This window comes from Triticum aestivum, chromosome 1A (genome assembly GCF_018294505.1).
Source record: "Triticum aestivum cultivar Chinese Spring chromosome 1A, IWGSC CS RefSeq v2.1, whole genome shotgun sequence".
In the NCBI taxonomy this organism is placed as follows: domain Eukaryota; kingdom Viridiplantae; phylum Streptophyta; class Magnoliopsida; order Poales; family Poaceae; genus Triticum; species Triticum aestivum.
Window position 1 is genome coordinate 581,339,898 of NC_057794.1, and position 27,120 is coordinate 581,367,017.

At 42.2% G+C, this 27,120-nt stretch overlaps 2 protein-coding genes and 1 non-coding gene across 4 annotated transcripts; all 3 read right to left on the bottom strand.

The window, feature by feature from the left end:
- Positions 1–580: 580 nt before the first annotated feature.
- Positions 581–2,782, bottom strand: LOC123182486 (uncharacterized). 2 transcript variants are annotated; one of them, XM_044595067.1, is made up of 5 exons: positions 2,697–2,782; positions 1,936–2,091; positions 1,588–1,693; positions 1,405–1,484; positions 581–970 (listed from the first exon to the last, which is right to left on the bottom strand). In XM_044595067.1, exons 2-5 carry the CDS (start codon positions 2,056–2,058, stop codon positions 797–799), a joined length of 483 nt encoding a protein of 160 aa, XP_044451002.1. In that variant the 5' UTR covers positions 2,059–2,091; positions 2,697–2,782; the 3' UTR covers positions 581–796. The 2 variants fall into 2 exon arrangements, with proteins under 2 accessions (XP_044451002.1, XP_044450993.1); XM_044595058.1 differs by having other exon boundaries at positions 581–1,057.
- Positions 2,783–20,242: 17,460 nt separating this feature from the next.
- LOC123072347 (small nucleolar RNA SNORD24) lies at positions 20,243–20,325 on the bottom strand. The gene has a single exon (XR_006435057.1). It is a non-coding gene; the product is annotated as a small nucleolar RNA SNORD24 (small nucleolar RNA).
- LOC123182495 (histone H3.3-like) lies at positions 20,247–22,559 on the bottom strand. Its single transcript, XM_044595078.1, has 7 exons — positions 22,402–22,559; positions 21,947–21,965; positions 21,548–21,628; positions 21,283–21,359; positions 21,101–21,191; positions 20,894–20,994; positions 20,247–20,325 (listed from the first exon to the last, which is right to left on the bottom strand). Exons 1-7 carry the CDS (start codon positions 22,557–22,559, stop codon positions 20,247–20,249), a joined length of 606 nt encoding a protein of 201 aa, XP_044451013.1.
- Between the last annotated feature and the right edge of the window lie 4,561 nt (positions 22,560–27,120).

Below are 27,120 nucleotides of genomic sequence, written 5' to 3' on the forward strand. Positions count from 1 at the left end.
TAGAGGGACATTCATGTTGTCCCGTGGCAACGCACGGACATTAAGCTTTTTTTCGAGAATGCACGGACATTAAGCTAGTTTAAGATAAGACAAAAGATGATCTCTTAGCATAATATGTCTCACCAAATTTTTAGGAATTGCTAGTTATTGAAGATAAGGCTAAGAGATGACCCATTGTAGACATTTTTCTTTGTCATCTCTAAGTTACATGCAAAACTTAAGATGAGATTATCTTATCAACCATTGTACATGCCCTAATGTTTCGGTGTGGTCTTCAAAGCTTGATATAACAAGGACGGTAGTAGATGTCCTCTTAACTATAGATTCACTGCATTTTTCAAACTTCAGCACCGACGGACGGTGTATAAACAAAGGAAGAGGATTGTCTTTCCATTGTACTGTCTACTGTCTTATAAACGTTTTTTTGCGCGGATACTGTCTCATAATAAATGCCTATCTCAAAAGAAAAAAGAAAACGCTTACAGATCAATCCAAATTCGTCTCGTCGGTACCAGGTAGCTACAGCTATAGAGTAGTGACACCATCAGTCCATCACGGCATCGCCGACTCATCTCGGAGAAAGAAATTAGTGTACATACATTTTCAAACTAGCTGGTTCATATCAAGATTATTTGATTCACCACGAGCTAGACCAGGAGCAGTACATATTTTTTCAGATGTCAAGAACAATGCACGAAGCGCCTTAAAAAATCATCAGGAAGATACATCTTTCAATTAATTGAGCACCCAATCCTGCAGCCTCGACGACGCCGATCTCCATTCCGTCCTTGAACGCTTAACCCACACGAGGGGTTTGCACGACATTGTTGTGCCTGTCTACAATGACCCGAACACGCCTCGAGCAGTAGCACATGGTCATCAGCTGGTTCTCCAGGACGACTTCGCAAGAGAGGTCCGGCTTGCCCTTCATGATGATCCTCTTGGCCTTGTGCACTTTGAGACCCACCACCTGCGGCCACGAGCACCCACGGTACTTGAACATGTCGTTGGAATGGATTGAACGCATTCTTTTCCTCCTTGCATTGCATCTATCGGCCTGGAGAGACGGGCACAGATGTGGATCAGCTAACACTTTGCCTAGGAGTGAAGTAAATTGGTGCTAAATGTTTCCTAGTAATTGATAGCGTACTGTAAGAAACTTGCACACGCATATCTTGTACATTCTGGTCATGGGATAAGAGAGGATAACATTGATGCATAACACCAACTAAAAAAAATTGACGCATAATTGTTTTGTTGTTATTTGGAGCGACGTAGATGCATAGCAGAAAATGTACATGCATGGCATCAGCGTATATACATCAAAGGGACGGCGCACACGATGATCTGTTTTTTTTCTTTTTTGTAATTCAGAGACAAAATGGCCGACGAAACGTTGCACACCTGTTCTTCTTCCGATGATGATGGCGCGGTAACCTCAGTAGCCGGCTCCAGCTCCTCTGGTGGGGCAGATTCAACAATATCTGATAGGGGGGCGGATGAGTAGAACAGAGTTGAGCCGATCAATCCAAAGTATTGTGTAAAACATGTGTGGAAATGGAATAGTGCTTGGAATCAAATGTCTACTTGCAGGAGGGTCGAGGGGCACCCCGGCTGGTCCCTTAGGACCCCAATATTTGCACTTATTTGAAGTACTTAGCCGCCACAATGTTCGCTTTGGCTCGCCTTGAACCTACGTACACCAATTACAACTTTGGAATTAGGTTGTAAAAGTGAAAATCTTAAATATTTTCTAACATGTTGTTACCAAAGAAACATGTATACACATTGGATATAGATGGTTCGCATGAAGAGGAGATTACTTAGGTGCTTAGCTGAAAATGTACCTAAAATTCTATGCGAACACACAAATCATTTATAGTCTGTTCTCATGTTAAACCATACCATTCCTCTTTATGATGATAACAAATGTACCTTGGGTATGTATTCTGCAACCTTAACAATCTGCACCCTCCACTCCTCTCGTGGAGGGGCTTGAAAAAGATCCGAGAGTGATTCTGGCCGAGAGGAAGCTCTGTCGCTGGGCTCCCCCATCATGATTCCTCGCAATTTATATATAATTTACATGCACTGCAAGACATATGCGCAAGTGAAAAAAAAGGCGTAAATTAAATTTAAATAGTCCCACTAGAAGGCAACAATTTTATGATCAGGAACCATATCCTTTGATTTGAATAGTGCGGGCTCTCCTTTTTTACCCTAGCTAAAAAATGGAACCTGAAACCTTGCAATGATCTAGTGAATGATCTTGATATGGTGATGGTGGGTTCTGCAATTTGCCCATTAATCCATCTATCTATACGAGTAGTACAATGATCTAGTGTGCAGAATATCGAATTAAGGCGTATACGCATGCCACCATACTATCTAGCATCATTTTGGACAATACAAGGATGGATTCAGACGGGTCCTACATTTCCTGTTGAAGAAGAAACCCGATCGACATTAATTGGTGAGTAGAATAAGATATCTACTGTGCTTAGGGGGGACGGCTCTGTTTCCAGGTCACAAGAATCCATTGGATCATTCGAAAAAAGCCTTTGGATCAATGGAGCCCCAAATCCCATTGAGAAATTGGAAATGCTGGATGAGAGAGATGGCCGGCCGGTAGCTAGTCTAATGACGATCGTGGAAAGGATTAAGTATTCAAGACGAACCAGAATGCATGAACGTACCCGGACTGATGTACGGAGAAGGAAGGAAGCACGACGGCGGCAGGCAGACGACAGGAGGTGAGATCCATGCCCCTCCTCGTTATCGGTGTATTTATACGTGGTGAGTTACGGGCCGTAACTGACTGATCCATCCAAGCGTTTTGTACGGGCCGGGCCATGAGGTAGTTGCGGCCCGCCGACATGCAAAGAAGCATCCATGCATTAATAAAAGGAAAACGTTTATTTTCAATCGACTGATTTCTCCCCGTCGTAAGCCCCGTCGTCTGCGCGACACGTGTCCCGCCCACCGCTCCCACCTTATCTTCTCCCTCCAGCCTTATCTTCTCCAACAATGCTACACTTACGGGCACTGATTTACGGAAAGCATGTACGGGATGAGGTGGTTGGATGAGATGAAACATACTGGCAGGCCCCACCCTGAAAATCAAGGGGGAGATTAGTTGGATTGGGCCAGGTAATCCCGTAAGTCCCTCCGTAGGCCAAAGTGCCCGTAAGTGTAGCATTTTTGTATCTTCTCTGCCCATCGCTTCATTCTGTTTCCTCCCTTTTCTCGATCAACGGCAAAGGAGAGGCACCACCGCAGGGGAGCAGCCTGATTCATCCTCATGCCGCCGGGGCTGCAGGGGAGCGCAAGCGAGGTTGTCGAAGCTCTGCCGTGGCTGTGTTGAGGCGTCACCGTAGCTGCATCACGGCTTCCGCCGTCATCGTGTGCATTGCGTCGTAGCGCCCGGCACGGCGGCCGCAAATGGAGCAAGGTTGTTGAAGCTTTTGACGTGGTTGAATTGAAGCCCCACCGGAGCTGCATCGCAGCTCCCGCCGCCGTCGGCCGCGTTGCAATGGAGCGTGCCGTGGGGCTACAATGGAGCTCCGCCGCGGCTGCAGTGGACCGTGGTCGGGGCTGCAATGGAGTTTCGTCAGAACGCCGCTCGCTGGTTTCCGCAATGGAGCTCCACGTTGGCTGCAGTGGAGCGCGACCGGGGCTGCAATGGATCTTCGTGGAAACGTCGTGCGCCGGTGGCTGCAATGGAGCTACGCTGCGGTTATAATGGACCACAACGGGGGCCGCAATGGAGCTTCGCCGGGACGCTGACGGTGCTGCGTCGGAGCTTTTTTCGCGCCGTGGTGCTGCAACGTAGTAGAGAGGCGCAGTTGCCGGAGACGCCCGCAGCTCGACACCGGTGCTTCGACGCAGCTCGCCGCCGGCTGCTCGACGTCGGTGCTGCAACGCATCAGGGAGGTGTAGTTGTCGGAGGCGCCCGCAGCTCGATGTCGGTGCTTCAACCCATCATGCAACGGAGGCCGGAGACGCCGGTGCTGCAATGTAGCTCGATGCCGGTGCTTCAAGCCATCACACAAGGGAGGCGGAGGCGCTGGTGCTGCAACGTACCTCGCCGCCGGCTGCTCGACGTCGGTGTTGCAACACAGCACGCTGGGGAGGCGAGGCGCGACGCTATAGGAGCATCTGGTGCGTCGATGCAACATCGACTTTTTGTGGTGCTGCTAGTGTCGCGATGCGGCACACCGGACACTGCAAGACGGCGTCGATGCGACGGCTTCCCGGCGTTGATGCGTGGTGGCTGGGAGTCAGGGGGGCAATTTGTTTTCAGCGGGCGGGGGCACGTGCTGTTGCACCTATGCAGCCAGAGGAGAACGAAAAGGGGTATGCATTTTTGCAGTTTAGCAACGATATGGTGCATTGCGCACACTATGACTTGATAAAAAAAATCATATTACTAGAAAGCTTAATTTTATACGATATGTTTGTTTCTACCTCTGTAATGGTTTTGAACTTGTTGTATCTTCCTACTTCTCTTTCGAGGGGGATTATGCAAATAGACCAATTGTTGAACTTGACGTCGCGTCAAAGAAAGAACTCAAGATAACTGAGATGTGTCTCGCAAAGCTTTTCTCATGAGAAACTGCTGCTACACGGACGCGGAGTTTCGGAACTGAGCACGGGCATGGACATTAAATTCATGAAAATTAGAAAAGAATTCAAGAAATGCAGTTTTTTTTTGTGGTGCAAGATGCTCCTATAAGTGAAGATGCAAAAAAAAAGTTGGACATTTAAGGAGCTCATGGCAAAAAAGAGAAATTTCAGGTGTCTGAGAAACTTATGAAAAAAGCACTTTCAAACTTGATTGTCTTCTTTGCCACGAGCTCCTCGAAAGTACAAAAACCTAGAAAATTTGCACGAACATCACGCATTTGATCATCTTACACCACAACACAAATCGGATCTTTTGCTATTTTTTTTACTGTTCATGAGGTGCAGATGAGCCCGGGCTCCGAATTGAATTATCGCTGCTACCCTTACTTCAGTTGGAACTCATATTAGCCAATGGGATAAAACATCAGGTATTGAATCAATTATATTTCTTGGTAAAACAAACATCTCCTCCTTTTTCTATGTGGGTAAAATTGAAGGTCCAAAAATAACTGAAACTGCATATAATGTATATATGCCCAATTCCACATTGTTAGATAGGGGAAAATATCAGGTGATACCATGCCTTAGATGCTCCCATGATACGAGCTTCTGGTCCGTCGGATCTTAGATCCAACGGCTCCTAGTAGGTTCTGAAAGGTTGCCGTACTTGTTCGCAATTTTTAGACTTCAAAAGGTCTTTTTCGTAAAATGTTAAAAGCCTTTCGGGAGCCGTTGGATAGATAGTTTAAACATAGAGATATCATGCACCTCCAACGACTCCTAGGAGCTCGTATCATGGGAGCATCTAAGGCTCCCTATCACCTGATACTCTCCCTGTTAGATAGATAGTTTAAACATAGAGATATCTATGCATGTAATATCTCTCTCTCTCTCTCGCATCTCCTGTAACCATCGCATCCTAAGCGATCGATGGCAAACTTGTAAGCCACGACAGGGGCTTCCTTTCCTTAATCAATATAAGTCCACGCGGCTCCCCTCAGGGGAGTAGGAACGCTTCCACATCTGACATGGTATACAGAGCAATCCTCTTCCCATCTATCTAGCGAAGCCCTTTCTCTCGATCACCAGAAACCCAATCGACAGAAACCATATCGACAAAAACCAGATCGATCGACATGTCTTCCACCTCGGCTCTCGTCTCCCTCAACCTTGGAGCTCCACCTGCCGAGAAGTTAACCAAGGAGAAGTTTCTCCTGTGGAAGGCCTAGGTGATGCCTGGCCTGCGAGGAGCACAGGTCACCGGCCTCCTGGACGGATCCGACGCCGCGCCCCCGAAGACGGTGGAGCAGTAGCAAGCGGACAAGACTACAGTCATGGTGCCAAATCCTCTCTACGCGCCATGGTTGTCGAAGGATCAACAAGTCCTCCGCCATCTCTTGAACTCTCTCTCAAAAGAGATCCTCGCCCAAGTTGTGAGTAAGGAGAACGCGTTTGATTTATGGACTGCAATAACTACTATGTTTGCTTCGCAGTCTCAATCTCGAATCACCAATTTGAGAATTGCCATCACCAACACAAAGAAGGTCTCTATGTCCAGCAACTCCTACATCGCTCGGATGAAAATTTTGGGAGATGAACTCACTGCAGCAGGTCAGCCGGTCTCTGATCCAGAGATGGTGGACTATGTTCTGAAGGAAATATGCCCTAGAGGCAATAAAGTTATTATTTATTTCCTTATATCATGATAAATGTTTATTATTCATGCTAGAATTGTATTAACCGGAAACATGATACATGTGTGAATACATAAACAAACAGAGTGTCACTAGTAGGCCTCTACTTGACTAGCTTGTTAATCAAAGATGGTTATGTTTCCTAACCATAGACATGAGTTGTCATTTGATTAAACGGGATCACATCATTAGGAGAATGATGTGATTGACATGACCCATTCCGTTCGCTTAGCACGTGATCGTTTAGTTTGTTGCTATTGCTTTCTTCATGACTTATACATGTTCCTATGACTATGAGATTATGCAACTCCCGTTTACCAGAGGAACACTTTGTGTGCTACCAAACGTCACAACGTAACTGGATGATTATAAAGGTGCTCTACAGGTGTCTCCAAAGGTACTTGTTGGGTTGGCATATTTTGAGATTAGGATTTGTCACTCCGATTGTCGGAGAGGTATCTCTGGGCCCACTCGGTAATGCACATCACTTAAGCCTTGCAAGCATTACAACTAATGAGTTAGTTGCAGGATGATGTATTACAGAACGAGTAAAGAGACTTGCCGGTAACGAGATTGAACTAGGTATTGAGATACCGACGATCGAATCTCGGGCAAGTAACATACTGATGACAAAGGGAACAACGTATGTTGTTATGCGGTCTGACCGATAAAGATCTTCGTAGAATATGTGGGAGACAATATGAGCATACAGGTTCCGCTATTGGTTATTGACCAGAGACGTGTCTCGGTCATGTCTACATAGTTCTCGAACCCGTAGGGTCCGCACGCTTAAAGTTTCGATGACAGTTATATTATGAGTTTATGAGTTTTGATGTACCGAAGGTTGTTCGGAGTTCCGAATGTGATCACGGACATGACGAGGAGTCTCGAAATGGTTGAGACATGAAGATTGATATATTGGAAGCCTATATTTGGATATCAAAAGTGTTCCGGGTGAAATCGGGATTTTACCGGAGTACCGAGGGGTTACCGGAACCCCCCGGGGGATTAATGGGCCATAGTGGGCCTTACTGGAGAAGAGGAGAGGCGGCGAGGGTAGGTCCGCGCGCCCCTCCCCCCTAGTCCGAATAGGACAAGGAGAGGGGGGCAACGCCCCCCCCCCTTTCCTTCCTCTCTTCCTCCTCTTTCCCCCTCTCCTAATCCAACAAGGAAGGGAGGGAGTCCTACTCCTGGTGGGAGTAGGACTCCTCCTGGCGCGCCTCCTCCTGGCCGGCCGCACCTCCCCCCTTGCTCCTTTATATATGGGGGCAAGGGGGAACCCCATAGACACTACAATTGATTTGATCTTTTAGCCGTGTGCGGTGCCCCCCTCCATCATAGTCCACGTCGATAATACTGTAGCGGTGCTTAGGCGAAGCCCTGCGTCGGTAGAACATCATCATCGTCACCACGCCGTCGTGCTGATGAAACTCTCCCTCAACACTCGGCTGGATCGGAGTTCGAGGGATGTCATCGGACTGAACGTGTGCTGAACTTGGAGGTGCCGTGTGTTCGGTACTTGATCAGTCGGATCATGAAGACGTACGACTACATCAACCGCGTTGTGCTAACGCTTCTGCTTTCGGTCTACGAGGGTACGTGGACAACACTCTCCCCTCTCGTTGCTATGCATCATCATGATCTTGCGTGTGTGTAGGAAAATTTTGAAATTACTACATTCCCCAACATGTACTTGCTGGCCTTGATTGGGACTATGATCCCGTAGTAGCAACCATCGATGCCGTCAAGACCTCCATCAGCGTCGACTAACTCTTCGCCCAGATTGCCGCCTTTGATCAGCGGATGGAGATGCTAGGAGATGGTCCCGAGACCGGCTTCAACACCTCCGCGAAATTTGGCGTACACTGGGCGTGCCCAGTCTCGAGGCAGAGGGCGCGGGCGTGGCAATAGAGGCCGCGACCGAGGGAGGCATCCTCCTTCTTCACCAAGCAACAGCAATGGAGGCACTCGAAGGGGTCGTTCACAACAGCAACAACAGCGACCACCGCATCGAGACTATCCCGAGTGCCAAATCTGCCTCAAGCGTACCGCGGCGGCGCCCGTGAGTGTTGGGATCGCTATGAGGAAGATGAGTACAAGGAAAAGGAGGCCAATGCTGTCACCGATGATACGTCTCCAACGTATCTATAATTTTTGAATGTTCCATGCTATTATATATATTATCTGTTTTGGATGTTTAATGGGCTTTATTATACACTTTTATATTATTTTGGGACTAACCTACTAACCCAAGGCCTAGTGCAAATTGCTGTTTTTTTGCCTATTTCAGTATTTCGCAGAAAAGAAATATCAAACGGAATCCAAACGGAATGAAACCTTCGGAAAAATTATTTTTGGAACAAACGTGATCAGGGGACTTGGAGTAGACGTCAAGAAAGAAACGAGGGAGACACGAGGCAGGGAGGCGCGCCTGCCCCCTGGACGCGCCCCCACCCTCGTGGGCCCCTCGCAGCTCCACTGACCTACTTCTTCCTCATATATATATACATATATATATATATATATACATATATATATATAGTGTTACTATTCATCACCCAGGTTGCAGAATAACTTATTCTTCACCCGAGGTAATCTTATGATCATTTTATAATTAAATTACGTTTGAAATTCAAATAGTTACATTCCTATTGATTCACTACGTAAAATTTGATATAAGAAAATAAAAATATAGGTCATAAGACAAGAAAATTTGCAGTTTATGTGTATTTTATACTATGTTTTTATGTTTGTAATTTTACATAACATAAAATATTTTTTACGGCAATTATATATTTTCTTACGGTCTCTTTTTGCGTCGGAAATAAGACAAAACTTACGGAATGTAAAATTACGGTACATTGATGGTAAAATAGAGGGGGGGGGGAATAATAACTATTCCTCACCCAGGATGACGAATAGCGCGACCCTATATATATATATACCCCAAAAACATCCAGGAGCATCACGAAACCCTATTTCCACCACTGCAACCTTCTATACCCAAGAGATCCCATCTTGGGGCCTTTTCCGGAGCTCCGCCGGAGGGGGAATCGATCACGGAGGGCCTCTACATCAACTCCATAGCCTCTCCGATGATGTGTGAGTAGTTTACCATAGACCTTCGGGTCCATAGTTATTAGCTAGATGGCTTCTTCTCTCTCTTTGGATCTCAATACAAAGTTCTCCTCGATCTTCATGGAGATCTATTCGATGTAATTCTTTTTGCGGTGTGTTTGTCGAGATTCGATGAATTGTGGATTTATGATCAAGATTATCTATGAACAATATTTGATTCTTCTCTGAATTCTTATATGTATGATTTGTTATATTTGCAAGTCTTCGAATTATCAGTTTGGTTTGGCCTACTAGATTGATCTTTCTTGCAATGGGAGAAGTGCTTAGCTTTGGGTTCAACCTTGCGGTGTCCTTTCCCAGTGATAGCAGAGGCAGCAAGGCACGTATTGTATTGTTGCCATCAAGGATAAAAAGATGGGGTTTATATCATATTTCTTGAGTTTATCCCTCTACATCATGTCATTTTGCCTAATGCGTTACTCAGTTCTTATGAACTTAATACTCTAGATGCATGCTGGATAGCGGTTGATGTGTGGAGTAATAGTAGTAGATGCAAAATCATTTCGGTCTACTTGTCACGGACGTGATGCCTATATACATGACCATGCCTAGATATTCTCATAATTATGCACTTTTCTATCAATTGCTCGACAGTAATTTGTTCACCCACCGTAATTCTTATGCTATCTTGAGAGAAGCCACTAGTGAAACCTATGGCCCCCGGGTCTATCTTTCATCATATAAGTTTCCAATCTATCTTACTTTGCAATCTTTACTTTCAATCTATATCATAAAAATATCAAAAATATTTATCTTATTATATTTATCAAATCTCACTTCTGCAAGTGGCCGTGAAGGGATTGACAACCCCTTTATCGCATTGGTTGCGAAGTTCTTGTTTTTTTGTGCGGGTACTAGGTAACTCGCGTGTAATCTCCTACTAGATTGATACCTTGATTCTCAAAACTGAGGGAAATATTTACGCTACTTTGCTACATCACCCTTTTCTCTTCAAGGGAAAACCAACGCAGTGCTCAAGAGGTAGCAAGAAGGATTTCTGGCGCCCTTGCCGGGGAGATCTACGCACAAGTCAAGACATACCAAGTACCCATCACAAACTCTTATCCTTTGCATTACATTATTTGCCATTTGCCTCTCGTTTTCCTCTCTCCCACTTCACCCTTGCCATTTTATTCGCTCTCTTTCCCGTTCGCCCTTCTTCCGTTTGCCTTCTTTAGCTTGCTTCTTGTGTGTCTGGGTGTTAGATCGTTTGCTTTGCCGTCATGGCTAGTCCTTCTATCATTGTTAGTACTCCCAATCATGAAGTTCTCAATTTTAAACAAACGGAGGGAGAACATTTAAAAGATGCTTGGTATAGAATTTGCAATGCTCAGAATAGATCCACTAGGAAGCTATCCACTTCCGTTCTTCTTCGCAATTTTTATGTAGGCATCACCCCTTGGAAGAGATATATTCTTGATACCATTACCGTAGGAAATTTTTTGGGTAGTCATACTTTTGATTCTTATAATGCTATGTTAGATTTGTTTGGCTCACCACCCCTTTTGGTTAATGGAACTATTTTAACTTTGGAACACGTGATACAAAGGCTTGAAATTATTGAAAATAATGTTGCCACTATAGAGTTGATTGAGAATTTGGATAAAAAGATCCACAACCAGATTACCCAATATGGATCTAAGTTAGGAGTTACTCTGATTTTTTTAAAGAAAAAGAACCCATAGTTAACGAAAGGATAGATCAAGATTCCACAAGAATTGATAAGCTTGAGGGCATTATTACCAACTTAGGGTCTTCTTTTTCTTCCGTAAAAAATACTCCAAACCCTACTACTACTAGAGTTGCCAAGTTTATGTATGTGCCTAAAAATAAAAAGGGTGAATCTTCTAGTATGGAAAATGCGGATCTCAAATCAATAAGTGTTCACCCCAACTTTTTCGCTATCATTAAGGAACCTTTGGCTACAAATGAATTTCTTGATTTCTTGCCTAGGAGTTTGATCATTAATACAAAGGAGGAAACTCCTAAGGGTTATAAGTGTTGTATTAAAGAATTGCATACCAAAGATGATAATACCTATATCTATTCTTACTTTTATGCCTAGTTAGGGGTGTTAAACGATAGCGCTTGTTGGGAGGCAACCCAATTTTATTTTTGTTTCTATTTAGTAATAAATAATTCATCTAGCTTCTGTTAGTGTTGTTTTTTTGTGTTAAATTAGTGTTTGTGCCAAGTAGAATCTTTGGGAAGACTTGGGGAAAGTCTTTGCGATCTTGCTGTAAAAAAACAGAAACTTTAGCGCTCACGAGATTTGGTGCCATTGTTTACTGGAAAGTGCGATTAGGTTGATTCTTTTTGAAGATGATTAATAGACAAATTTCTCACTTCCAGAAATTTATTTTAGAATTTTTGGGGTTCCAGAAGTATACGTTTGATACAGATTACTACAGACTGTTCTGTTTTTGACAGATTCTGTTTTTCGTGTGTTGTTTGCTTATTTTGATGAATCTATGTCTAGTATCGGAGAGTATGAACCATAGAGAAGTTGGAATACAATAGGTTTAACATAAATATAAATAAAGAATGAGTTCATTATAGTACCTTGAAGTGGTGGTTTGTTTTCTTATACTAACGGAGCTTATGAGATTTTCTGTTGAGTTTTGTGTTGTGAAGTTTCCAAGTTTTGGGTAAGGATTTGATGGATTTTGGAACAAGGAGTGGCAAGAGACTAAGCTTGGGGATTCCCAAGGCACCCCAAGGTAAAATTCAAGGACAACCAAACTCTTTCGTCTTCTTCTATCGGTAACTTTACTTGATGCTATATTTTTATTCATCACATGATATGTGTTTTGCTTGGAGCGTCTTGTATGATTTGAGTCTTTGCTTTTTAGTTTACCACAATCATCTTTGCTGTACACACCTTTTGGCAGAGACACACATGAATCGGAATTTATTAGAATACTCTATGTGCTTCACTTATATCTTTTGAGCTAGATAATTTTGCTCTAGTGCTTCACTTATATCTTTTAGAGCACGGTGGTGATTCTATTTTATAGGAATTATTGATCTCTCATGCTTCACTTATATTATTTTGAGAGTCTTTTAGAACAGCATGGTAATTTTCTCTGGTTATAAAATTAGTACTAATATGATAGGCATTCAAGATGGGTATAACAAAAACTATCATAAGAAGTGCACTGAATACTATGAGAAGTTTGATACTTGATGATTGTTTTGAGATATGAAGATGGTGATATTAGAGTCATGCTAGTTGAGTAGTTGTGAATTTGAGAAATACTTGTTCTAAAGTTTGTTATTCCCGTAGCATGCACGTATGGTGAACCATTATGTGATGAAGTCGGAGCATGATTTATTTATTGATTGTCTTCCTTATGAGTGGCGGTCGGCGACGAGCGATGGTCTTTTCTTACCAATCTATCCCCCTAGGAGCACGCGTGTAGTACTTTGTTTCGATAACTAATAAATTTTTGCAATAAATATGTGAGTTATTTATGACTAATGTTGAGTCCATGGATTATACACACTCTCACCCTTCACCATTGCTAGCCTCTCTAGTACCGCACAACTGTCGCCGATACCATAAACCCACCATATACCTTCCTCAAAACAGCCACCATACCTACCTATTATGGCATTTCCATAGCCATTCCGAGATATATTGCCATGCATCTTTTCACCGTTCTGTTATGACACGCTTCATCATTGTCATATTGCTTTGCATGATCATGTAGTTGACATCATATTTGTGGCAAAGCCACCATTCATAATTCTTTCATACATTTCACTCATGAGTCATTGCACATCCTGGTACACCACCGGAGGCATTCACATAGAGTCATATTTTTTTTCTAAGAATTGAGTTGTAATTTCTGAGTTGTAAGTAAATAAAGTGTGATGATCATCATTATTAGAGCATTGTCCCATGTGAGGAAAGGATGATGGAGACTATGATTCCCCCACAAGTCGGGATGAGACTCCTCACGAAAAAAGGAAAAAAAAGACCATAAAAAAGAGAAAAGGCCCAAATAAAAAATGAGAGAAAAAGAGAGAAGGGACAATGTTACTGTCCTTTTACCACACTTGTGCTTCAAAGTAGCATCATGATCTTCATGATAGAGAGTCTCCTATGTTGTCACTTTCATATACTAGTGGGAATTTTACATTATAGAACTTGGCTTGTATATTCCAATGATGGGCTTTCTCAAAATGCCCTAGGTCTTCGTGAGCAAGCAAGTTGGATGCACACCCACTTAGTTTATTTTGTTGAGCTTTCATACACTTATAGCTCTAGTGCATCTGTTGCATGGCAATCTCTACTCACTCACATTGATATCTATTAATGGGCATCTCCATAGCCCATTGATACGCCTAGTTGATGTGAGACTATCTTCTCCTTTTTGTCTTCTCCACAACCACCATTCTATTCCACCTATAGTGCTATGTCCATGGCTCACGCTCATATATTGTGTGAAGATTGAAAAAGTTTGAGAACATCAAAAGTATGAAACAATTGCTTGGCTTGTCATCGGGGTTGTGCATGATTTAAAAATTTTGTGTGATGAAGATAGAGCATAGCCAGACTAAACAAGTGTACTCATTAAACAATGTGCATCAGAACTTGGCCAGATTAAAGAACATGAATTCTATGCACTGGACAATTCTATGACCATGGCTAGGTTAAACAATACAATTAACACAGAGATTTGTATAGAATCTTGCATTCTTAGGACAGACTAAGAACCTCCTGCCCGTGTTAAATGCTTCAAATGCTACACGCCTCTCAGCCGCCACACCATGCTGATGGCAAAGAACGATGGGTGTTGTCTCAATGCCACTGTAGTCTTGGTCTTCAATGCTAGCAGGGATCTAGAGGAGCAAAAGGAAGAGACAATCCCCAAATCAAATCAAATCCCCAAATCAGATAACCTAACCCTAACCCTAGCTCTACAACTCACCCGGAATGCATGGCTTCGTCGTCGGAGAGGTTCATGTATTGCACGTTGGAGTCCTGGCTGCTCTCGTCCTCCATGGCGCGATGGTGAGCCGGTTGAGGTGGTGGCGGCGAATCGAACAGAGGAGGGAGAGAGGAGGGAGAGCGAGAGTGAGATCGAGCGGGAGTGAGGACCGAGCCCCCTTAGACCCACCGCACCGCCCTCGTCCTAGTGAGCGCATCGGGCACGCGCCGATTGACCATCGTGTCACCTGACAGGTGGGCCCGGTCTGTCAGATACATGGTCAATACACACTTATATGGCTGTCTGTCCATTTTGTAACAGTTAGGCCGAATAGTGGTACTGAATTGCGACATGTAAGAGTAGTGGTACTGATTCGTGAGTAGGTGCGCAAGTGTGATACCAACATGCAATTAACTCTGCAAGGAGTGTCGAGGAGGCCCGGACGACGTCCTCCACGGACAGGGGGTAGCTGGTCGTCCACGGCCATTAGCCCCACCGCCACAGCAGCCGCGGGTGAACTATTCACCCAGACGTCCGGTGTCACAACCAAGAAGATCTGTGTTCCCTTTGTGTTGCGGTGAGGACGCCCGCGGTAGCTCGCTCTCTCTTCCCCGACGGTGAACTATTCGCCCAGACGTCCGGTGTCACAACCAAGAAGATCTGTGTTCCCTTTGTGCTGCGGTGAGGACGCCCGCGGCTGCTCGCTCTCTCTTCCCCGACCAGATCTCGAGCGGCATCTCGCCAGAATCGAGGAGCCTTCGAGGGGAAGGCAAGAGAAGTGGAAGAGAGAGGGGCGGGCGTATCTGAGGAAACGAACCGTGGGTTGCCTTCATGGGTACTCAATCCCTGTGATGACGTGGAGGAAGAAAAAAGACGCGCCCAGGAAATCTCGTCCATGTAACTCGCCAGTCCATCCTGCCCACGTGGACGCCGCGAGCGAGCGCCCATCGTGCGTAGCTGAATGTGTTTAATCTGTCACAGTTCCTTTGTATACCTACAATATGATATGTTCATATATAACACAATGTATGAATTATAATAGTAGCACTTAAACAACACTTTTATTCTATTTTTTAATACAAAAATGATATGAGCAAATCATGTATGTAACAATAGTATTGTTTCCATGTGAATTTAAATAGTAAACCAACTGGCAACCAAGGCAGACATACAGAGTAGCAGTACTTGGCACTAGGGCTGCAAACGAGTTGAGTTTGAGCGAGTTGGATTAGGCTTAGCTCAACTTATACTAAAATCCGAGTGAGCTTAAACCGAGCGAAGCTCGTGGTCGAGCTGTAGAAAGTGGCTCGTGATCAGCTTGTAATGACCTCGAGTCGAGCTCGAGCTAGTTTCAAGCTAACTAAGATGATTTTCTTAATAATCTTTAAGACAACTTTTCAAAGAGCAAGACACCCACCATCCACATGGACTATTGGATTTTCATTTTGTCTATCATCTTCGCATATGAATACCACAAAAATTAAACAGTATTACTAACAAGAAACACATAGATTGACAATAGTACGCAACCATCAAAGGGAATAACAAACAAGCTGTTGAAGCAGGGCATATCAGGGTTTAAGAAACCTATATATCATTAGATGGAGACAGACATGACTTGGCTCAAAGCCCCGAGATCACGGACGGGGTGGAAGCCGGATCAGTTGCCGCGACGAGGGGAAGAGGGGATTGACGGCAACGGTGGCACCGCGCGTGAGAGGCCAAGGGGTTTGGACGGGAGGAGGGGATTGACAACTTCTTTCTGCGGAGATTGCATGCTTGGGCTTGACCAACTAGCTCTGTTGGGCCTTATCCGGTACAATGCGCCCCCTGCGCCATGTGGATAATGAGTTTTTTCTATTTCACCAAGAATTTTTTCGTTCAAGTTTTAATTTTTTTTCTGTTTTTTCCCATTAATTTTTCTATTTATTTTATAGAAGTTTCGGAATTTTCAAAAAATATATTGAAAGAACATTTTTGAATTTTAAAAAGTGTTTGAAACATTAAACTGTTTCGAAAATTTTAAGAAAGTATTCCAGTTTTAAAAAATATCTAATTTCAATAAATATTCATGAATTTTAATAAACCTGAATTGGATTAAGTTTTTCTGAATTTGAAACATATTCATGAATTTGAGAAATGTTCTCCAAGTCCAAAAAATGTTCATGAATTTGCAAAATGTCCTTGGATTTCCAAAAACATCCTAAAATTTTAAAAAAAAGTAGAAATATGAAAATTATTAGTTATTCAAAAAATATTCTCCATTTATCAAAAAGTTCATTAATTTGAATATATTTGTGAATTTAAAAAATTCATGAATGCAAGAAAATAGTCTTCGAAATGTGTTCCCAAAATTTAAACAATATTCATTATTTTAATTTTTTTTCTTGATTCCAAATAATATTCACAAGATTGAAAAATTACATGAATTAAAAAAGGAAAACATTGAAATATTTTTAAAACCAGAAAAAGCAAAAAGAACAAAGTAAAAAGGGGACAAACTAGTCCAAGGAAGGTTTAGATCCTTTCCAAGACTAGTGAGAAAAAATTAAAAAAATAGTCATGCTAGGCCGGCCCATATAGTTTGTCTAATCGCTTAGTGCGCAATTACTCGCCTCCCATTGTGCTATGCGTTTTATAGGATTATGCGGATTAAAATGCAAATTTAAACACAAGTCAAATTCTATACCATTGTATAGTGTGGGAATAATTTGGATGTAGGCCATCCGATACGCACATCCGACGGCTAGGATGTGTAAATCCCTACAACATGAGCTGTTGATTTTAGGATCCAACGGCTGAAAAAGTGCACATGTCTTGCTGTTCGATCGTGCTTGCCTTCCTACTGCTCCACTACCTTGCCTCTCCACGCTCGCTAGCTAGCACCATTTCTTCCTCCATCCCATTGTTGTGACTCCCAGCCTTGCCTGCGCTACCCCGTCCGAACAAATGTACCATCATGATACATATACTTTGCCGCCCTACCTGATAATCTACCAATTCAGCGTTGTCTCTGTCGCCCAAGTTTTATTCCCCTTTATAATCACACGAGCAAAAATTCCATCCTGTCTTGCCATCCGCTTCCCAACATGTCCACATCTCCAACCTTCTAAGCGTCTAATCTAGAGCCGTTGTAGTTTCATACGGGAATAACAGGGGAGGAACCGTGACACGAGGCAGAGCCATATCCCATTTGTGCGGCGGCCTGTTGGCATCTGAAATGTGATGAACGATGCCAGTATTTATAAATGTGATGAACATCTACATCATGCCTATATGACTCAAAGCTTATATGCTATAGTGTGGTATTTATTCATAATTTGGTTGTCAAATCTCATGTGTGCAATGCACGTGTACCTTACTAGTACTGAAGTTCATTCATTATGACATTTGGGCGGGCAATCGTACACTAAGTCGGCCCACTTCGATGGTTGACACTGTACCAATATATTTTTCTTTTTCCTGTATTGTATAAAAAATGACTATAGGAACATGTAATTGAAAGATTAAAACATGTTTTTCTTAAGAAATATAGAAAATGTTCGTAAACTAAAAGAATGTTCTTAAATTTATAAGAATAGCGAATTTAAAGTTTATTCATGTTTTTCTAAAACTATCCATGAATTTTAATTATATTTTTTCATTTTAAAAAATCTTCATGGATTTTAAACTTTCTCCCCGCACCAAAAATAATGATTGTGTTTTTTAAAAAAGATTATGATATTTGACACACGTGTGCCACATTGCTAAAAGTACCACATGACTCTTCTCCCTTCAATCCGACCTCCTCCCGAGCAACCACCCTCCTTGGATCCCATCTTCTTCAGTTTTTATAGGCAAAAAGAAAGAAGGCATTGAAAGGGAATCGAACCCAGGCCCTCTCAAACGAAACTAAGCTACAACATCCAGTTGCGCTAGCCCACTTATCTGACTCCATACAACTTACACACTAGTTATATCTTCCTGAAACAAGAATAAACAAAAAAGGTAGTGATTAGTAACTGAAAATCCAAACCGGCAGCCTCATTTGTACGGGTTTCAGAACAATGTACCCTAATTCTATCATTTTTTTCTACACGTCTCACATGGTTCACAAACCCAGGCGTCCTCTTCACTCCTTTTAAGATGTAAAATATCATGATGTTTGCACGTAAGTTATCAGGTACGAAGTTCTAATGTTGCCATGCTTTTCTCACTCAAGTTTTTGGGGTATGTTTCTCAATAGCTTTTTCTCTGTTTTACTTAAATTTATCAGGTATGGGCTTCGTATATTACCATGATATTTGCAGATAAGTTATCGGGGGTGTATTTTTCAACACCCCCTCCAGGTCAATGTTACCATGGTGTTTGTACGTAAGTAATTAGATCTGTGATGAATAAATTATCATGTTATTTAGACAGGGGTTATCATGTGTTCATAAAAAAAATTCACTTGGACAAATTTACTATGGTGTTTTGTACCAAAGTTATCATGTTTGCGGTGTGTAAATCATCATGCTAGGTACATAGAAGGTACTGCGTGTATGTTTTCAACAATTTTTTCACCCCCATATCATAAAAGTTAGCATGATGTTCATACACAAGTTATCAGATCTGCATCAGTAAATTATCATACTATTTACACAAAGGTTATACGGGAAATGTTTTTAACAACTTTTTCCCTGAGTCAAAAATTACTGTGGTGTTTGTACGAGTATTATGTGGTGCGTATATTATTGTGTTATTTACACACACACTACAAGAAATATGTCAACTTGTGACCACCACTATTGGTCACTGAATGGTCACAAATTTTCATTTGTGACCTTTCTGTAACCAAAAACATAAGGTCAAAAGCTGGCCGTCATAAACTGATATTAGCAACATTTCTTATGGAATGGTCGAAGACGTTTATGACCAAAATACGTCTACTGTGGCGTTTTGGTCACTAGCAACCTCCCCAGGCCACGTAGGCATCCAGCGTGGCAAGCTGATGTGGCACAAGATTCAGCCCGGTCCAATTCGGTTTTCTACATGGGCCTAGCCCAACAATTCGGCCTTTTTACTATATATTTTCTCTAGCTACATGGGCCTGGCCAAACAATTTGGCCTTTTTATTTCTAGATGCGGCCTTTTACAGCGTATGATCTTTTACTTTTTGCTATTTTATTTTCCACTGTTTTACATTTGTCCCAAATATCATAATATCATACACTGGTCCCACACGTCAGAAATTTCAAATGTGCTCAAACTATTTTGATAAGTGGGTCGCATGAGTCATGTTTTCATTGCACACATTTTCAAATCACATACATAATTACTATTTCATATGAAACAGGAATTGTAATTCTGAAACATACATGAAATTCACAGAGAGAAGATACATTAAATCACATACATAATTACTATTTCATTCACAAACAAAGAGAAGATACATTAAATTCCCAGATAACCCATCTATTATTACATAACTTGCTATATAAGAATGTCTTGGAGCTTCTTTGAACATCTTTCGTCTTGAATTTACTCAAAATATCTGCCAACAAGAAAACAGAACATCAAGGATAGGGTGAATAACAACAACAACAACAACAGGGGGTGCTATTTAGTAGTAAGATCAAGTTTGGAATGTAAGAATGCTTTGTTGTAATTGATAACTAAAATCTACAACAGCTCAAAGTGGCAGTAGCTAAAACACAATCTCAGAAAAAGCATATAATTGATGTGACATAACAAACTAGACAACCAAGAAATTGATGTGACATAGCTACTTTCCAGCAATATCCAACGACAAATTGATGTCACATATATGTATCTATCATGCAAACATCGGATGTACTGTGCTGATAACATTAGACTAGAAATAATAGTCTCAGAGATCTAGGTGGTTAAGATCATCAAGTGGGATAAACCCATTAAGAGTAGCAAATATTTTGATAATATCACAGGCTCTGTTTGGCACGCAGAAAATTAATCAGTTGAAGCAGAGGCGATGTTTGGCATCACTGCATTTTACAGTTCCAAAACAGACAGACAGAGTCAGGAATCGGCAGCAAAGCAAGTATACGTATATAGGAATCTCTACTTGGAACCTAGAGTAAGAAGCACGGCTAGAAGAGCCCAAGAATTAATTAATCCTGTGTTATTCTTTAACTGGAATGTACGTGCATCATCAACAGAGAGGTGTGAGCTCTGGACTTAATTGGTTGTGAGAATGGACTGGACTGTTCCAAATACGTGCATCATCATCAGTTCTGTGAAGCAAATCTACATATCATATTTCTAGAATGGGCGCACCCAGTTGCTCACAAGTAGATTCAAACCCAACTTGTAATGCAATGATGTTTCTTGTACAGTATTACTATAGTTACCTAAATTGCCATGGGAATACTGACAGCAGAAACAGGGGAACGAGAAGTAAGTTAAATTAGAGCTAGCAGTTCCAAACAATCACTAAAAACAGCAGCAAAAGCAGACACAGATGCCCGCCAGAGACATTCCCACAGGCAAAGCAAGCACCTTAAGCCCTCTCGCCACGGATCCTCGAAGAGACCCACCAGGTAGGCCTCTGCAGCCTCCTGAAGGGCCAGCACCGCATGGCTCTGGAAGCGGAGGTCAGTCTGCACAGACAGAACAGGATGGTGCTTTTAGTTTACTTGATTCATCATACTATAAGAGTTGACACAACAGGAGCATCACAATGTAGTGCACAAGTTGATTGATCACCTTGAAGTCCTGGGCAATCTCCCTAACAAGCCTCTGGAATGGAAGCTTCCTGATGAGCAGCTCCGTGCTCTTCTGGTACTTGCGGATCTCACTGCAAAGTCAAGCACAAAATTTACTCATTTGAGAATACTTCAAAACAAAACTATAACACATGCTAGAATAGGTTGGAAGATTTTACACACCGAAGAGCAACAGTTCCAGGGCGGTAACGGTGAGGCTTCTTCACTCCTCCAGTTGTGGGAGCAGACTTACGGGCAGCCTGTCAAAAAGCAAAGTAGAGCACATGGTCAAATTAACAATAATACCATGATAGTCCATATACATCAGTAGGATATCTGGTCATAAGCTGGCAATGAAGGTTGAGGTTCAAATTATACCCAGTTCAATTTACCTAAACCATAAATAAAGACATGGCATAGGTAAACTATCAATATTGCAGTCACAAACCTTGGTGGCTAGCTGCTTCCTAGGAGCCTTTCCTCCAGTGGACTTACGAGCAGTCTGCTTAGTACGAGCCATGAGCAAAACCTTGGTTTACCTGAAGCAAAAACAGAACATAGTCAATTCTATAAATTGAATATCACAATAACACAACTATAGTCTTCTCATAACCAGTAAATTGTGCCTGGCACCTTGTTGCTAGCAAATCCATTCAATAACTATAGAGTCCCAACAATCATCAGCCTAGAATACCTACCAAATTTTTGTACATCAAAAACTAACAACGTCATACAACACAGCTATACACCCCTTCAGATAGAAAGCAGTGTATTTCTAACTAAAACTTTTCATTCAAAAGATCAGACCCAAGATAGAATTCCACTTCAGATGAAAGTCCTGATCTACCTTTAGCATAGTTTGTTCACTCGAAAGACACATATAAAGATGACACACTAAAAAACTGCAGCCTAGTACTTTTTTAACACTAAAGAAAACAAGGCTACCATGATCACCTAATTTTGCAAACAGAAGCAAGAAAAGAAATAGCAGTCCACTGATAAAAATATGCTTCCTAGTTATCACATGTAATGGTTGAACATCAACTTCACATAGTTATGTGCACATGATTTTAGTAATTAGCTAACTGGCAAGTTGATACAATTCAGATACAATAAATGTGAATGTGCATGTACTCAATGTGCATGTACTAAGAAGCCAAGAACACTGAAGAATTTACTGATTGAACAAGCAATGGTCATTTCATCCCAAACCTCTCAGCTTCACACAACTAAATCAATGTCCCGGGAAGGAATCACCAGAAATTTTACCACATACAGTACAAGCACAATGAAGTACCATACCGAACAGCAGAGCAGGTAGCGGGGGAGAAGAGGGGGGCTGAGGAGCGGCCGCTTGCCTTGGCGATGTAGTCCATCAAGGCAAATTTGAAGGCGATGCCGAGGCAGCCAAAGAGGACGGAGACGTTGGAGAAGGCACACGAGAAGTCCCCCGCCGCCATCGCGGGCTGCTGCTGTGGCTTGGCGACGGCCGCGAGCTGCTCGAACGACGCACCGATCCGCCGCAGCGGCTTGTCCGCCTCGTTGGACCCCATCGGCATCGGTGGTGCTTAGCGCCGCCATGGTGGTGCCCGCGGCGCCGAGGATCTCGCGGTTTCTCAGGGACTGGCTCGCCGCCTCCAACGCCGCTAGGGCCGACGCTACCATCGCGTCGCCAGGGCCGCAGCCACGCGGTCGATGGGCGCCACGCGGATGCGGTTGCGGATCTGGGCTCCGACGGCACGGACCCCCTCCGCCAAGGGCACCCTGTCGCCGGTCGCCATGGAGGGGTTGGCCATCGAGGAGGAAGGGGTCTCAGGCTAGGGTTTCAGCTGGAAGTGGGAAGTGTCTCTCGGCTCGGCATGGAGGAGGCCGGGATTGGGGGAGAAGCGGTTGGGTCAATCCAGAGATCCAGAGAGGAGGAGAGGAGGAGGAGTCGTGGGTTGGAGGGTTGGAGGGGATCGATCCATATGAATCTCACCGGACAGAGGGCGCCGGAGGTGGTGCAGATTGGAGGGGATCGATCCATATGGATCTCGCCGGATAGAGGGCGCCGGAGGTGGCGGCGGCCAGGGAGGAGTGGAGCGCTAGGGTTCGAGAGAGAGAGGCGAGTGGGCAGGAGGGGTTTGGGTGCGGTTGGGTGCGTGGGAGGGAGTGCGGGTTGTGGGTTGGGCGACGTGGGTGAGACAGGCGGGCCGTTGGATCCAGGAGCATCCGACGGTGATTAGGCAAGATCCGCGTGAGATGCTCCTGGACCAATCAAAACGCAGTATACCAGTACTACATTTTTTGACCATCTAAATTGGTCGTAATCGACTAAAAGTAAGGTGCTAAATCATATTGGCTATTTTATGATCTGAAAAATAAAAATAAAAATAAAATATCTTCTCATGTTTCATCAAATTTGACCTTAGTTTTCAGGAATAATGACAAATCGAAATAAGACAAATATCTTTTAAAAGAGTTAGGAGAAATTAGTTTTTTTAAATCATTTTCCATTTTTAAAGTGTCCAAAATGAGTTTTTTTGTGAAGGACATACTATATATTTGTTGCAAAATTATACCAAATCAATTTTCTAAAATACTAGGCCATATTTAATGCACAATTGACCAAATGGTTGGGTGTCAAAAGTTTTGATCCACCTCTGGTGAAAAAGACAAATTCCCGCCGATTCAGTTGGAAGCGGGTCAAATTTGAACTGCAGCTGCCTCATAGTTTGCTATTTATTTTTTCCAAAAATCATTTCTAGGTACATAAGTATCTATTTAATCAGAGAAACACCAAAAAAATTCCAATATTCAACCACTAGCTAGGAACGGTCAAGCCCGCCGTTTTGACCGCATTTTGAAACGGGCATAAAAAATTCAAAAAATATCAAAAAATTGGAAAACCTTCGCATTGTGTCATTATATGTGACCAAGTTTCGAGGAAAAATAATAAACTTGTAATACGGTAATTATTTTAAAAAAGTGTTCTCAGAAATGAGCTATCATGTGTGAAGATTCATGTATTTCAACCCAAACGATCAATCTTATGGCCACATTCATGGCATAGTTTGTTCAAATGATCTCATATTGTGCACAAGGGTGCATCTTGGAATTCCAAATAATGTTGCCAAAGGGAGTTTTCATTTTCTTTGCACGGAAAATTCATTTTCCATTTTTCGAGTGCCCGAAATGAGGGTTTTTTGTGAAGGACCTACCAAATATTTGTTGCAAAAATGGACCAAATCAATTTTATAAAATACTAGGACATATATAATGCACAATTGACCAAATGGTTGGGTGAAAAAAGTTTTGATCCACCTCTGGTGAAAAAGACAAATTGCCGTCGATTCAGTGGAAACGGGTCAAATTTGAACTGTAGCTGCCTCATAGTTTGCTCTTATTTTTCCAAAAATCATTTCTAGGTACATAAGTATCTATTTAATCAGAGAAACACCAAAAAATTCCAAGATTCAACCACTAGCTAGGAACGGTCAAGCCCGCCGTTTTGACCGCATTTTGAAACGGGCATAAAAAAATTCAAAAAAATCAAAAAATTGGAAAACCTTCGCATTGTGTCATTATATGTGACCAAGTTTCCAGGAAAAATAATAAAATTGTAATACAGTAATTATTTTAAAAAAGTGTTCTCAGAAATGAGCTATCATGTGTGAAGATTCATGTATTTCAACCCAAACGATCAATCTTATGGCCACATTCATGGCATAGTTTGTTCAAATGATCTCATATTGTGCACAAGGGTGCATCTTGGAATTCCAAATAATGTTGCCAAAGGGAGTTTTCATTTTCTTTGCACGGAAAATTCATTTTCCATTTTTCGAGTGCCCGAAATGAGGTTTTTTTTGTGAAGGACCTACCATATATTTGTTGCAAAATTGTACCAAATCATTTTTATAAAATACTAGGACATATTTAATGCACAATTGACAAAATGGTTGGGTGTCAAAAGTTTTGATCCACCTCTGGTGAAAAAGACAAATTCCCGCCGATTCAGTTGGAAGCGGGTCAAATTTGAACTGCAGCTGCCTCATAGTTTGCTATTTATTTTTTCCAAAAATCATTTCTAGGTACATAAGTATCTATTTAATCAGAGAAACACCAAAAAATTCCAATATTCAACCACTAGCTAGGAACGGTCAAGCCCGCCGTTTTGACCGCATTTTGAAACGGGCATAAAAAATTCAAAAAAATCAAAAAATTGGAAAACCTTCACATTTGTGTAATTATATGTGAACAGGTTTCCAGGAAAAATAATAAAATTGTAATACAGTAATTATTTTAAAAAAGTGTTCTCAGAAATGAGCTATCAAGTGTGAAGATTCATGGCTTTCAAGCCAAATGATCAATCTTATGGCCACATTCATGGCATAGTTTGTTCAAATGATCTCATATTGTGCACAAGGGTGCATATTGAAATGGCAAACAATGTTGCCTAAGGAAGTTTTCATTTTCTTTGGACGAAAAAACCATTTTCCATTTTCCGAGTGCCTGAAATGAGTTTTTTTTGTGAAGGACCTACCATATATTTGTTGCAAAATTAGACCTAATCAATTTTATAAAATACTAGGCCATATTTAATGCACAATTGACAAAATGGTTGGGTGTCAAAATTTTTGATCCACCTCTGGTGAAAAAGACAAATTCCCGCCGATTCAGTAGGAAGCGGGTCAAATTTGAACTGCAGCTGCCTCATAGTTTGCTATTTATTTTTTCCAAAAATCATTTCTAGTTACATAAGTACCTATTTAATCATAAATACATGGTTTGGTGGCGATACGTCGAGGTTTGGGTGGTGGCCGAGGCCCCCAACTCTAGAGCGCGTAAACTCGCATGCCCGTTGCGTGGTCACCGCGTGGCCGTGGCGTTGCCATGTGTTCTGGGCGGCCTAGGCATGTCTAGTGGGTTGGGCACTCCCCAGGTAGGTACTAGGAAGAAAATCACAACATAAGATTCTCACGAGGAGACCGATCGATGCTCAAACATGAATAAGCAGCCAAGTGTTTGATTAGCGATACGGGAAATGCACATGGCCAATGGGCGTGAGTTTTGGCCGAGGATGATCATATACTAAGGAGAATGTATTCACAAATTTTCAGCTCAAAAGGAGGATCCTAGGTGGTACTTGCTTTGCAAAGTACCACACTGGACAAAAATATGAATGTTGAAGCTGGGCTCAAAATAATGAATGGATTGAGCTGAAATTTGATGGAGGATGGTTATTTGGGCATAGGAAAGCATCATAGAAAATTGATATCATTTTGACATGCCAAAGTAGTACTTCCTTCACAATGCTCTTCTATGGACAAAAACTTGGGAAAACTAGTGAGAGAGATTGGATGAATGAAATGAGCTAAAAATTGGTGTAGGTAAGTTACATAGGTATGGTCATGCGCTGGTAAATTTTCAGATCATTTGGGTAAGCCTAGCTAGTACTTACTTCACAAAGCTTCTCTCGAGGTAGAAACTTTGGAAATTTCCTGAGAAAGATTTACTAGGAAAATTGAGCTGAATATTATCATGTGGCAATGATTTGGGTATGGAAGAGTGCCCGAAAAGTTTGAGGGTAATAGGAGGGGTCTATATAACACTTGCTTTGCAACGTGCCAATTTGGCCATAAAATATAAATTGAACCTGGGCTCACATAGATGATTTGACTGAGCTGCAATTTGGAGGAGGGTGATAATTTGGGCATATGAAGGAACTGTATAAATTTCATGTCATTTAGAGATATAAAAAGGTACTTCCTTCACAATGCTTCTAGGTGGACAAAAACTTTGGAAATTTGCCGAGGAAGATTTGCTAGGCAAATGGAGCTGAATTTTGTCATGCGGTAATGATTTGGATAGGAAAGAGTGCCCAAAAATTCCGAGGGCAATCAAGAATATATAAATAGCACTTCCTTCATAAAGTGTTGTTGTGAACATAATAGGAAAATGAATATTGTTGAATTAGTTTTGAACTAGGCAAGGAAGGATTTTTACATATTTGATGAAGATATGCCCCAAAGAATTTATGAG

Coding starts and splice junctions, on each gene's coding strand:
- LOC123182486 (XM_044595058.1), bottom strand. CDS start 2,058: ATGATGGGGGAGCCCAGCGACAGAGCTTCCTCTCGGCCAGAATCACTC. Junction 1,485..1,587: donor GCCCCTCGACCCTCCTGCAA/GTAGACATTTGA, acceptor CCCCCCTATCAG/ATATTGTTGAATCTGCCCCA. Junction 1,058..1,404: donor CATCATCGGAAGAAGAACAG/GTGTGCAACGTT, acceptor CCGTCTCTCCAG/GCCGATAGATGCAATGCAAG.
- LOC123182495 (XM_044595078.1), bottom strand. CDS start 22,559: ATGGCGGCGGGGGACTTCTCGTGTGCCTTCTCCAACGTCTCCGTCCTC. Junction 21,192..21,282: donor CCTGGAACTGTTGCTCTTCG/GTGTGTAAAATC, acceptor TTGACTTTGCAG/TGAGATCCGCAAGTACCAGA. Junction 20,995..21,100: donor AGATTGCCCAGGACTTCAAG/GTGATCAATCAA, acceptor CTGTCTGTGCAG/ACTGACCTCCGCTTCCAGAG.